The sequence below is a fragment of the Antedon mediterranea genome, chromosome 2, assembly GCF_964355755.1.
Source record: "Antedon mediterranea chromosome 2, ecAntMedi1.1, whole genome shotgun sequence".
NCBI classification, from domain to species: Eukaryota; Metazoa; Echinodermata; class Crinoidea; order Comatulida; family Antedonidae; genus Antedon; species Antedon mediterranea.
In genome coordinates, this window is record NC_092671.1 from 12,992,273 (window position 1) to 13,006,120 (window position 13,848).

The 13,848-nt window shown below is 29.6% G+C and overlaps 1 protein-coding gene across 7 annotated transcripts in view; it reads left to right on the plus strand.

Moving 5' to 3' along the window:
* Positions 1–13,848, plus strand: part of LOC140040458 (voltage-dependent L-type calcium channel subunit beta-1-like) — a 76,116-nt gene that overhangs the window by 21,929 nt on the left and 40,339 nt on the right. For 5 of the 7 annotated variants that reach the window (XM_072086420.1, XM_072086419.1, XM_072086421.1 and 2 more), the window contains exons 3-4: positions 7,851–7,973; positions 13,196–13,318. In XM_072086420.1, the coding sequence (XP_071942521.1) occupies positions 7,851–7,973; positions 13,196–13,318 (246 nt within the window). Of the gene's footprint in view, positions 1–3,084; positions 3,773–7,850; positions 7,974–13,195; positions 13,319–13,848 lie in introns of those variants that run through there. The other 2 variants (XM_072086423.1, XM_072086425.1) reach the window with 1 other exon arrangement.

Below are 13,848 nucleotides of genomic sequence, written 5' to 3' on the forward strand. Positions count from 1 at the left end.
TGTCACCTTATACACATTGAATAAACTAATATATTTATCACATTTACTAATAATAATCATTATTTTATATATTTCCATCTTTTTTAATTTGGTGTTATTGTTATTTAGTGTAAAGTTACAAGTAAGCAAATTGTTAAAACTACAGTATGGGATACTAAACGTGCCGGTCATCGTGTGCAGTTAAATTCTCTTTAATTAACATAACAATGAATTATTGATATTAAAGTAAAGCTCGATCAATAATACAATGTAAAACGTTATGAAGAATTTCCATAGGCTGGACAAATTGAATTTATTGATGATTCATTATTTTTTATACCAAACAAAAATTGTTCAGATTTAAATGTCATCTGTATACTGTTACACTACAGATGAATTAAAAGAATAATTTATTCAATTTATAATTAATTCAATAAATTGTGATTCAAGCCGAAGGATGATTAAAATGTTATATTTGTTCCTTACTAAACAATTTTTTGCTATAATGGTGAACAAATAAAGTTGACATACAGTACAGTAGATCCCCTATTATGAGGACACTTCCGAGACTCAACAATTGTCCCATTAATAGGGTTATCCCCTTAATTATGGTTGGTTGTAGCATTATAACATATTAAACTTGTTTCACAGAAAGTTTCCCCTGAATAGAGGTGTCCCAAAGAAAAGATGTGTCGACAGTACACAAGAATAGCTTTCACTTTGTTTACTGCAGTGAGCTGTAAGCCGAAGGCTAGAGGGCGTACTCTAGACTGAAAAGTGATTCCAACAGGAGGGGAACCAACAAGATGGCAGCCGTAAATGTATTCAAAAACATTATTTAATATAAAAAATAATAATCTAATATAATACATTAAGACCACATACATTACAACACATATTCTTGCCAAAGCACAGTGAAGTTTTTATAATCTAGCATTTTTTGTACAACGAGGATCATATAGAATGCTTTTGCCTTTATACGCTTAACACGCTGCATTTCGTATCGTTCTGATGCAGGTAGGCTCAACACAGGCGTAGCAGTGCGTACAGCATAGGGCATATCTGATTGGTCAATTGCAGCCGCCATCTTGTTGGTTCCCTCTCCATGGAGAATAACTTTTGAACTGCGATAACATTAAAGGATTGCCATCCAGCCTTCGGCTATTACAGATCACTGGTTTACTGTAAACAAAATTGACATTCAGCTCTTCAAATTATCACAATTTGCAGGGAATGTGCTTTAAAATATTTATTTTGTTTGAAGTAAGGTAATGTAGAGAACAGTAAACTTTTCATCATAACATTACTTGGTTTATGACCCTCTCCTCTCCCATTTTTTAAACAAACATTTTTTGGGTTTGTTAATTGTTTTACATTTGTATAATAATATTCACATTCGCTTTCTCTTTCATTCAGTGCTGTGTACTGTAAGAAGACAAATACTGCCCTCTCTTATTTTTAGATCTTGCTCTCCTCCAACTGGGGCAACAAAATGTTTAATAAGAGAATTAGGGAAATTTGTCATGTCATAATAGTTAATAACTGAATATGGAATATTTCAATGTTGACTATATATTAATATTTAACATAATTTTAATTGATTGAATACATTTTGCTTTTAAGTTCCACTTCTGCTAAAGTTTTAAGTTTAGAAAAAAAAAACACATTTTAAAATAAAAATTGTATTTATGGTTTTGAGAGAATATTTAATAATTTAATTATTTTATAATTAATATTTAATAAATTTAATAATTTAACAGAACAAAAATCTGACATGAAAACAATTGCACTAACAATATAGCAAAACTACTATCATACATGGCTATAGACCACACTAACAAAACATTTTTACCAAATTTAATTCTAAAATCGAAAAATTAAATCACAAAGTATATTTGCATTTCTTTTGTAATAAAGTATTTTTAATACAAAACCATTTAAATTAATTTATCGTCTCATTAAAATATTAATCACTAAAATTTAGGTGACTCAACATTTGTAGGTGCGGCAGTTGACATTATTAAATATTTTTTTGCATCAGCGACTGGATAGCAGACTTTAAATTTTGCTTGTAATTTTAAACTTATAATCACCTTAAACCTTTAAACTTTATTTTTATGAATATTAATGTTTATTAAATTTACTGAGTTTTAATCTGTATTGTTATTTTTATATAACAATATTTATTTTTTATTATTATTATTATTATTATTGTTATTATTATTATTATTATTTAGAGTCTCAATCCAATCAAGTTTTAATCACACCTTAAAAGCCCCCAAACGGGTATGATAATGGTGGGAGGATATCCGCATATTAAGCAGGACATTGCTGGTTCAAATCTCGGTTCCGGTGGCTGTTTCATTCTCGCAGATTCCTCATTTTCACAGATTCCTCATTTTCACTATTTATAAATTATTTTCCATCCCGGTCTAGAGTTTCTCCATGCCTGTGAATTAATATTTATTTATTAATTACTGTTTCAATTTTTCAATATCAAAGAAAATATTTAAATATAATTTTACTGAAAATTCATAATATTTCTGAATAATTATTATTAGAAATGTATGAGTAGAATAATTAATTAATTCATTTATACTGTAAACCACTAGTACATAAACAGTTTCTTGGGAAAATTTAAATATTAGAAATTTCATAATTATTTTACAATGATGAATATTATAAATTATACAAAATAGCCTTGCTGATCATTTCTACTTACGGTAGCTTCATATTAACAATATTACAGTAATTAGGTAATTTTAATTATTATATTTAACGAGAAAGAAAGAGATGGCATGTATATTCATTATTCATAACTGATTGGTATTATGCATTCTGCATACATATGCTTGTTATGAGAGTGCTCACCCTTTTTCATAGTAGTTATATGTAGAAAAAATATTCAAGCATATTAAGCTAGCTGAAACCAATATGTCTCGCATAAATAATGGTATCTTCCATTCTGTATTCGGGTAGATCAATTTTGTAGAAAACACAATTTAATTATGTACTGTAAGAATTAAAGAAAGCATTACTTTTTGTTATTCTAATGTAAATTGCAATTTATTTGCGATTATTTTTTTATATATATTTGTAGTATACTTTGTGGTTAAATGATTATCCAATAGATTTTATTAAGATAATGGTAGAGTCCAATGGATAGGTAGTTAATCAGTATCAGTTAGCGTTGATCTTGGAGCAACAGCAGCATCCTAGGCTAAGATCTTCCCTTGAGATTCTCGTCACAATAGCGTTCACATAGTGGAATGATACCTTTTACGTACCCCTGAGTAATATTCAGCATAGATGTGTAGCGGCAAGCGGGCTATCTGACTGTGTACAATATTTATCATATCTGAAACTGGTAAAAGTAAACGGACTAGCCGAAGACTCCACCTAATTTGTTGTCACCATGACGCTGTCCAAATTATTGATGTGCCTGAGTAGTGTTTGCTCATATCTAGAAGCATAGCAATAGCGGAGCCATGATTACTCTTGAATGAACGTATTGACGTATATCAACGGATCAGCAATCACCTTTGGAATAACTTACTGACTATATTAAGAAGACAGGGGAAAAAAACAAGTGGAAAGATTGACTTTTGTATTTTATATCAAGATTTAAAATTTTTACTGAGGATATAACATCTCATGGAGAGAATTTTTTTATGACTTGGTCTGGTTTGACGTGTAGGGGTCCATCATGACTTGGACTCGGAAAGAACCGACTCGAGGATCTTACGCCTCTATCAACCAATTTGATCCTGACATCCCAATATCAACAGATGAGGTAAAATGCAACAACGTGTATTATTATATTATATTATAGAGATACTGTATTTAAACATGTTGAGTAGACTTAATTTTATTTTTAATTGTAAATAAGTAATTTTATATTTAAATTAATTACTTTTTCAATGTTCAATACTTAATATTTTCTGTTAAAATATCCATAATAATTATTACCAAAATAGAGAATATATAATGTCATATTAAATGAAAGAAACATTAAAAATCCTTGGGATATTATCAGATTATAATAATATTGATTTTAAAAGTCATTATCATATAAAGGGAAAATTTGTTATACTGCTTATTCACTACTCTACAAATTTGTTATTTATGAATTACTATGAAGGTACCGTAGCCTCAGTTTAGTGAGGGTATGTCGTATTTGATTATGTTTCATTTAGCTACTGATTTAATGTCATAAATATATTAATATTCACATTATTATGGAGTACTTATTGCCACCTCTTTTTCTACTCAATGTATCATCAGAGCTTACGTTTACATGCACCTAGATCATTCTACAGTAGGCATTTACACATGCTCAGAATTTAATACAAAAAATTGCAAATATAGCTATTGTAGTAACTACCCCAAAATTGATATCAGTATATACAGTTCATGCATGTATGTTTTTAAAATCATGAACATTTGAACTTTTCTGTAAATCTGTTTATTTCAGATACCTTACAATCCACAATTAGTAGATAGATAACTTTGAACCTAATGAATTATTTAAGCAGTTTTCCTTCAGCATACAATAGCAAACCCAAGTAGGGGCTATTTCTAGGGGTGTTTCCATTTTGTCAACATCCTCTTTATAAATTCAGAATTTAATTATGCTAGCTAATTTTTGTCAATGTTAAAAAACAACCTTTAATAAACCATTAGATTTATGTTTAATTGTATAAATTTATGATAATTGACATCTCATCATATTGTCTTCACTATAAATCATTTTTTATCTACTACAAATGAAACATTTATTCAGAAGCCTTAAAACAATAATATAATTTTAAAAATTAAATGTATTATTTTCTGGTAATTAATACAACAGTACCATTTTTATTATTCTCATGAATATATAATCATTTACAGGCATTAGAAGTACTGTACTGTCTTTTGATTGTTGATTAAAAGGAAAGACTCCCAAGCTAACATACATTATTATATTTACAAGCTACACTTAATACAACATCAGTTTACTACGTCTGCATCCTATAACAAAATGCTAATTAAAGCTTACATTCAAGATATTTACATAGAATTATTATAATGAGTCCTGCAAAAGATCTTAAAATGCCATAATAATTATCATGTAATTCATGTGATCGATAAACGGTTTGAAATAACAGTTGTAATAATTATTGTTTTAATGAATGAAATATTGTAATAATTTTAATTCAATTATTCTTATTATCAGCCGGCATTATTAGGTGATATGATAATTATAAAATAACAAATTTGTTTTATGTTTACATGGCAACTGCAGTGGTAGTGATTTTGGGTAGGATCTTAAATATATTTTTAAAACTTAAAAGAGAAAATAAACAAATAACAGGTTAACATCTTAAATGTCGTCATCATCATCATCATCATCATCATCATCATCATCATCATAAATTCTTTTTTGATTTGACAAATCACCTGGTGGACAGGCATAGCATACTGGTTTCGCCTTCTCGCCAGCATGGCGTAACTGATAATATCCCTGTTACACTTGTAGATCATATTTTACAATATGTTTGATTCTACAACATTTAACACTTACTAAAACTACACTTAATACTAAAACAATATAATTTATGTCGTCACAAATAAAACAATTACTGGAACATTTATCTGAAACAACACTAAAAATATAAACAAAAATGAAATAATTTATTAATAATAAATTAATACTACTGATAATTTACAGTATTCAAATTTCACATGATGTTATAAATTTAATTAATTCAAGCAAATGCAATGAATAAAATGCATTAAAAAATGTACAATCATGGATATTCAAAAACTGTTTTTTCTGTAGCCATGTTCGTATAAATTTGTACAGTTTAAAAGCCAGCTACTAGAACATTTGACAAGCTGAGAGTTTTTTTAATATTTGCTGCATGTGTCTTCACAATATGCTAAATATAGTTTACATACATTTTCGTTTGATATGTAATAATAGATCAAATTTCATAGGTGATGTATTGTTTATTTGATTCAGATGACAGCGTAATAAAACCGTCAATATTTCAAGACATCACTATGATGTATTTGAATGATTCTGCTTATTCCATTAAGTATACCTATTTGTTTCCCCAATGATGACTGGTTTTATTCCGAGAAGTAATTTATTCTACATTTTGGAAGTTCAGGTTTTTTAATATTTCCACAATCTTTAAAAAAAATGTTTATATTCATTTTAAAAAATGTTCAAATTAATTGCTTAAATATCATCCTTTTTTTTTTTTTGATAATGATTTTTGATGAGTTATTCAGAAAAGGCACAGTGATGATGGTTTGTTGTTAGCTTTTCTGTGGACAAGGGAGCTCAGAGTAGTAACTTGTACAATAGCCTAGTACAGTAGAACTCCTATAGGATATTGCTATCCAGGGACACACCTATTTAAGAAACACCCTTTCCTATTGAATAAATGAAGGGGAAATATAAGGTTACTGCAGGGAGTAACAACTCCCTGGTTACTGTATGTGGTCCTTCCATTTGAGACCTTGTCTCAGTGATCTGTAAAATCAAATTTATTTAGCCATGGAGGCCCAGATAAACTCATGGTTGTTCTTCACTGCGGCCATATACAATATATACAATTTAAGAACAATATGCGTACAATTTAAGAACAGTATGTACAGTCAATATAATATAAAAAAAGTGTTGGTTTTTGTAATAAATAATTATAAGGTTGTGGATGAATGAATGGCAGCACTAAGATCATTCCATTTAAGTGTATCTTTATGCACAAGGCTACATTTTTATATAATTTGTTGGTAATTGAAAAAATATATACTAGTACTACTACTATACTAAACTATATACTGGAAATGATTAATATTATTGTATACACAATTTGATAATCTCCAAGCTTTCCAATAATATACATTTATTTTAATACTAATTGTCAATAAAAAGATATACTATATTAACCACACTAAACATTACTTTTAATGGTAGGAGAGGACAATTTATATTTAGTCTGTTATAATATAACAACCCTGTCATTTAAACAAATCCATATAATATAATGGGATACTGTCAACTAAAGTTAGGAAACCTGTATATTTATGTTTAATAGTAATACGAAAAAATCTTGTTGATTCTATTCAACAAAATATCAAAAAACTCAAAATAATGTTGATGCTATCATTTTAATTATTTCAATCTTTCTATTTAAGTATTTTATCTTTGTTTTGGAATATTTATATTTTTATTTTGTGTTCAGTAAGAATAATCCAATAACCTTGCATCAGTCTGATGGATATCTGCCAGCCAGTACAATTTAAGACTTAATAAAAATGAATGTAAATTATAGTTCTTAAAAACTGTTTAAAAGAACAAACCACACCTTAGAATGTTATATATACAGATGATGTATCCAGAGAGTAATGTGTGTCATTGTCAATAGTGCATTCTTGAACATGGGTATATTGTCCATGTAGAAAGAAAACTTCCACCATCCTCCCATGTTGTACATAGGACATTATTAAAGCCATGTTGTACATAGGCCATGTTACATTTAAAATTGGTAGTAGTTTGGCAATGTTGCACCTTAATAAGCCATGTTGTACATTATAGGCTGTGTTGTGCATAAGCCAATCTGGACACGAGTTATGTTTCACTAATTATGTTGCCAAGAGGTTGTGTTAGTACTTAAGCATGTTGGACACGCCTTAAACATGTTGCCAATAGGCTGTGTCATCACACTTCAGTCATGTTGGACATGGTCTATGTTTCCTTTACAACATATTACCACAATGGATTGTGTTGTACTTGATAGTCATTCTACACATAGGCTGTGCTTTATTTGGTAACTCATTGGTGACCAATCATTATACTTTTGTTTTCATCTTTTTGACAGGGCTCCGAGGACTCCAACTATGGTGGTAGGCCATCAGATTCTGATTTGTCATTGGATGAGGACAAAGAAGCAGTTAGACGAGAATCCCAGAGACAAGCCCTCTCACAACTAGAAAAAGCAAGGGTGGGTAAAATACTTAGGGTAACTGTGTCTGTCTAGTACAGTGTTTTCTTTCAGGTCATGTCGATGTTGTGGAAATGAATGTTTACAGAGTTATCAATGGTAAGGTAGCAGCAAGCAAGTGAACAAGTATTTACCTATATAATTCTGCAGCCAAAATACTAAATTGATGATTATGATTGTATTCACTGATTATATTAAGAGTTTATTTTTAAGCACAATTTAATTTTACCATCAAGTTTTCCTTTGTAAATTTCCTACTACAGTACATTAAAAATGCATGGCATGTCTTTAGTAGCTAATTTAAGAACTTTTTGTTGATTTTTTAAGTAATAATATTGCACTCAAATACGGCCCTGAGCATTGATAAATCATTGCATGCCATTTAATAAACCAAATCCTGATACCCAAAAATCTAAATCTTTCCATAATTTCTAAACATTATTCAGACGCTTCAAGTTCTTCGCAGCGTATGCATTTATTTTACATTAATGAATAACATAACATTTTCAATTTTACTAGTTGGAATTGTGAACTATTGACATGCTAAACCCATCAACATAATATACTCAGAAGCAGCAGCAGAAGCATACTCGTATTATAGTGAGGCACGTCAGAGAAACATATTGATTTTCCTATTAGTCTTATCATCCGCTTTAAAAGCATAATATAAGTATCATGTTTATGAATGATGCTTAGTTAGCGCTCTACAGGCAAAGACATTTACTGTCAGGGTTTTTGTCGCAATTCATGCTTTTTTACATAATTTTCTCATTTCGTTTGATTATAGTCTTTATTTGAATCTGAAATCCATACAATTATTCTAGTGATTTTGTGTAAGAAAGTAAATTCAATATGACATGAAATGACTGAATGTGCAACTCCTGCATATTTTAGGCTGCTGGGATTATGTCTATAATATCTAGATATTTTATACTTCATTATACTTATAATTCATTCAGTCAATATTTTATTTCGGCATTACATATAAATTACCAAAATTTTAAGAAAAAAAAGTTTGAGTGACAATATGACACACTCTCATCTCGGGATACTAGTCCAGTGGAGCACTGTGGCGCAAGGATTAGAGCATTGGACTTGCAATCAAGAGGTTGTCGGTTCAAGCCCCGGCTCGGTCACTGCAGTGTTGAGTCCTTGAGCAAGATTCTTTATCCACATTGTTCCTCCCCACCCAGGTGATAGAAATAGGTACCGGTATGTAAAAAGTACTGGGAAGGTAAGTCAGACTCGTTTGTGCGGGAGGAGTGGCGTACCCCCTACAAACATACACACTTAGTGGAGTTTGGCCCAAACGCTAAGGAAATGTAGATGGGCACCACGGCCGTTAGCATTAGCTTAGGTTTCGACTTTACCTTTTACTAGTCCATCTGGAGAGAATCTTTGACTCTTACAATCATTGTATACCAATGTTGAGATTAATATTTTCACTTTCATTAAGTCTACAAACCATGTATCAATTTTCTTTAAAATTCATAGTATCTATTAATTATATTCATTTTCATATCAATTTTTTTCAAATAGGGTCATTGCAGCCAAAGCTGAATTACAAGGATATTAACATATTCTAAATATAAAAATTTGTATAAAAGTATAAAACCAATGGTAATTATATATAAAAGGATAAAATTCATTTGTTAAATATCAGAACTGGAAAACAATTTATAAAATTCTCGGTAACTAAACAACATTAAGTTTCAACACATTTGAAAAAAAATCAATGCATTTTTAAAAAGGGTTTTAAAAGAATGAATTGGATAGAAATTTAATGCATGGTCTATTCAATATATAGTCACTCGGTATATTATTTTCCAAGTAAATTTTCTCCAAAGGCATTAAATATGTACTATAATGACTCTTCGATAAAAAGACTAATAGTGATAAATAACAAACAAGAAAATCATAAGTCTATTATGGTTGAAGTTAATGCTAATAATAAATTACATGAGTACATCAGAGCATCTTTAATATTTAAATAAAGTGTTGGAGACCTTCCGGTTGAATAATGTATTCAGCTTACTAGGGTGAATAATATTGATCTTTATTCTCGATGCAATTATTGAGTTTCATTGTCTTAGCTTTTTCGATCTATAACAAGCCTTTCACATGGATTTCGATAAACATCAATTGACAGTTCACTAAGTACATACCATTACTGTTTAACGACCTTCTAAATATGACTTGCATGTGAATTAATTTTATATTTGGAAAGTCTTTCTATTGGAATAATTTATAAGAGTTAATTTTTAATGACAAACAATACTGATAAAAAGATCATGCTTTAAGAATTTCCCATAAAATAATTGTGCATTTCACAACACATTTGTTTGCATACCATATTGAATTTAAACCAACCTTTCTCAGTCTTATTCATTTGTAGTATTTAATTAATTAATTAATTATTCTGTCTTTATAGTTTTATACTGAATTTACATTGAAGAAGTACACAAAAATGTATTTCCAAAAAAAAAAAATTAAAAAAAATTATTTTAAAATTGAACGTTTTAAGGTATACATTATTTAATTTCACAGGTTTATAATTATAAAGATTATTTAATTTACCAAAATTGGTACCATCTGTAAATTAAATGTCTATATTAACTTGCTGATAAATTCAAAAAGGAAAAAATATGCATGCAACAGAAATTGCATTATTGATTTTAGCAATCATAAAAATCAAAGTAATGTAAATCATCAATCTTTACTGTAGCAATGATAGCCAAGTGTCTTATTTCAAATACCTTGGAATTGAAATAAAGAATCGGTAGAGACAGATGAATAAAATACCTACTGACGACAGGTGTACGATTGAAATCAAGTAAATTAACATAGCACAGGCCAGTACACCCCTGCTTGCATTAACTGTGCGGTGAACGTACATTCTCTATGCTCGTACTTAGGTTTCAATCTTTGCATTGATACCGTTGATAATTAAACTTAATTTATTGACTGACTAATACTAATAGAAGCTCACTTGCACTGTACAAGCATGGCGTATTATTCAATAAAGAAAGAACTTGAGGTTTAAAGTTTATTAATACTTTTCACTATAAAGGAGTTGGCCTAAAATGAAAAAAAAAAGTCGTTATGAAGGAAAATATATTACAAAATTAAAGATTGATTTAAAGTTATAATCTGACATAAATACTTTGTATGTTACTTTAATAAATTCAAAATTTGAATTTGAAGCTGAAATATGTGAATATTAATCGAATTTGACTTTGGCTCATCAAAATTTGGCTGGTTCATAGTGTAACTAAAGTGTGTATAATATCCTTGCCGTTGGGAATACAGATAAGGCCAATGATTGAAAATTAAGTTAGTTATGGATTCATCTAATTCTTTCATTTGGTATATACTAATATTCTAATTCAGAGTAATGTTGTCGGGCTATACACTATCGATTTCAGGACGTACTGAATCATAAAATATTCGGTAGCCTTTCGGGCAAGTATGAGCCCTGTTAAATCCTTATTAGCCATCAAGTTTATTTTCACAAATGATTAATTAATGACAAATTATAAAAATGCCATTATACGGTAATAATGATACGAAGATCTAAATGTGCACTGAAAGTACATGAGACCTACAGCTTTACGTCCTATCCGAAGGACAAGCCAATGAGAGTAAAACATGTTGCCTATGGATACAGTCAATACATGGCACAGACAAGATGGAATTCGACCCATGCCTAAAACACACACTAGTCAGATTTCGGTCATCACTATCCAGTCTATACAGACGATCTTCCATTCAAAAACTCAACTTACAAGGAACCAAACCTCAATGCAGTATGGCCATATATATATTAGACAAAACAATATCGTTTATTGCCGTGTACACTTTCAGTGGGCCTGGGTATGACATGTGGCAAATATCAGGGGGTTATACTCGAATTGCATAAAAAATCAAATTTTGATCTCATATACAGTATATTTCAGTTATTTGAAAGAATTGTATTTAATCATATGCTATTAATGTGACATATTCTGTAGATAATGACTGCAGTACAGTGCAATAAAAAATAATGTGATATATTTTCCATAACCTATAGTTAAAAAATATCATATCAGTACAAAAGGAAAACTAAATTGTTCACTGCTACTATGTAAACTACTGAAGACACCACAGTCATTACTTCATCAGTTCTGATCATTTCTGCAATGAAAGGCATTTGAATATTAATTTCATTAATATGTGACAGATAAATAAATATAAACTACATACTACTCTACTAATATTTGATGGTATTCATCTTTGTATTTATTTATACCCTATTAATATTTCATTCCATACAATTATAATATTTCTTGCATCTATTCTTAGTAAATGAGCTATACAAGGCTAGTATGTTTATTGAACCATCATGTACGACGTACAAAAATATGTTTAGACGTAATGCATGTTGGAGTAAAGAATACGAGTTTCTCTAATGCAATTGGTTTGCACAGTGTGTGTGTATTATTATTATTACTTTCACAGCAGACTCAATATTATCAGACTCATTAACATAAACATACATTACAAATCCCAATTTATGGTGGTGAAGGCCTAGAGAATGCAGATGTAAATAACAATATCAAAGATCATTTGTTTCTGAGAAATTCATATAAATAACGTTATGTTTGTGCAGTAAAGAAAATTAGCTTTCAATAAATTATTATTTGAATATTGAATTGATTATTACAGTGTGTTATGATTTCTACTACAGTTAAATTATCGTTAAATTAAAAAACGATGAATGCCGTTTTCATTTCATGAGGCGGGATGTTGTAAACTGGTAACAGTAGAAACACCCTATTTTAGATCACTACATTGTTTCTTGTTCTGATTTTAGATTATAATGGCCTTGTAAGTATACATTTTAAACAATATTTTTATTATTTTATATTTTGCTTACATTTTTGGTTATTGATACAATTTATTTAAAATTTTAATTATGTTTCTTTTTTCTCGTAATTACAAATTTTTTGTTTAAATAGTTTTTTTATATTTTTGGGGTTTGATATTTTTTCACTGGTTGTTTGTTACTAATGATTTGTTAATCAAAAAAAACCATTTTTAATACTCAATTTTTTCCAACCTGCTCATTTTCATTGTGCTTTATCCTACTCTGTACAGTTTATTTTGTGATTGCACTACACAGCGGCAAGTCTATGAAACAACAGAACATTACCACTAAAATTCTTAACAATTTTATCTTCTAGACGAAACCAGTAGCTTTTGCCGTACGAACAAATGTAAGTTTTGACGGAAGTTTAGATGACGATTCACCAGTACAAGGCTACGCAATATCATTTAATGCAAAGGATTTTCTACACATCAAAGAGGTAGCGTATGCCATTTTATATATGTCTATATTGGAATAGTTACAGTATAATCATGAAGAAATCCAGTCGCTGTCTACACTAGTTAAGCTATGTTCATATTTGGCCAAGATTCAGTTCGGTGGCCAAAAGAACTCAAAGCTACGTTTAAAAAAATGTTTTGTACGGAATGTGGCATTAGTGTAAACAGTTCTCTATTCTAAAATACTACACACATTTTCCATGATTTTTTTTCTGGCCATTAGGGACCAAAATCTGGGCTCAATAGATAGTAGCTTTTATCAATATGAAACTTTAGTTCCAAAAAAACAAATTAAATTGCTTTATAGTCAAATTATTTAGAACCATGTTGTTTAAACAAATTTAAAATAGACCTGAGCAAGAAGTGGAATAACAAGGCCATTGGTATCACATGCCTTGGGGTGTGATGTTAGTTCGATACCATTTTTCAAGTTGTTTCAACAAAGTGCGTTTTTTGACATTTGACTATTCTTTCACGTGTACAAGGTACATGTGTCAATGTCCTTACTACT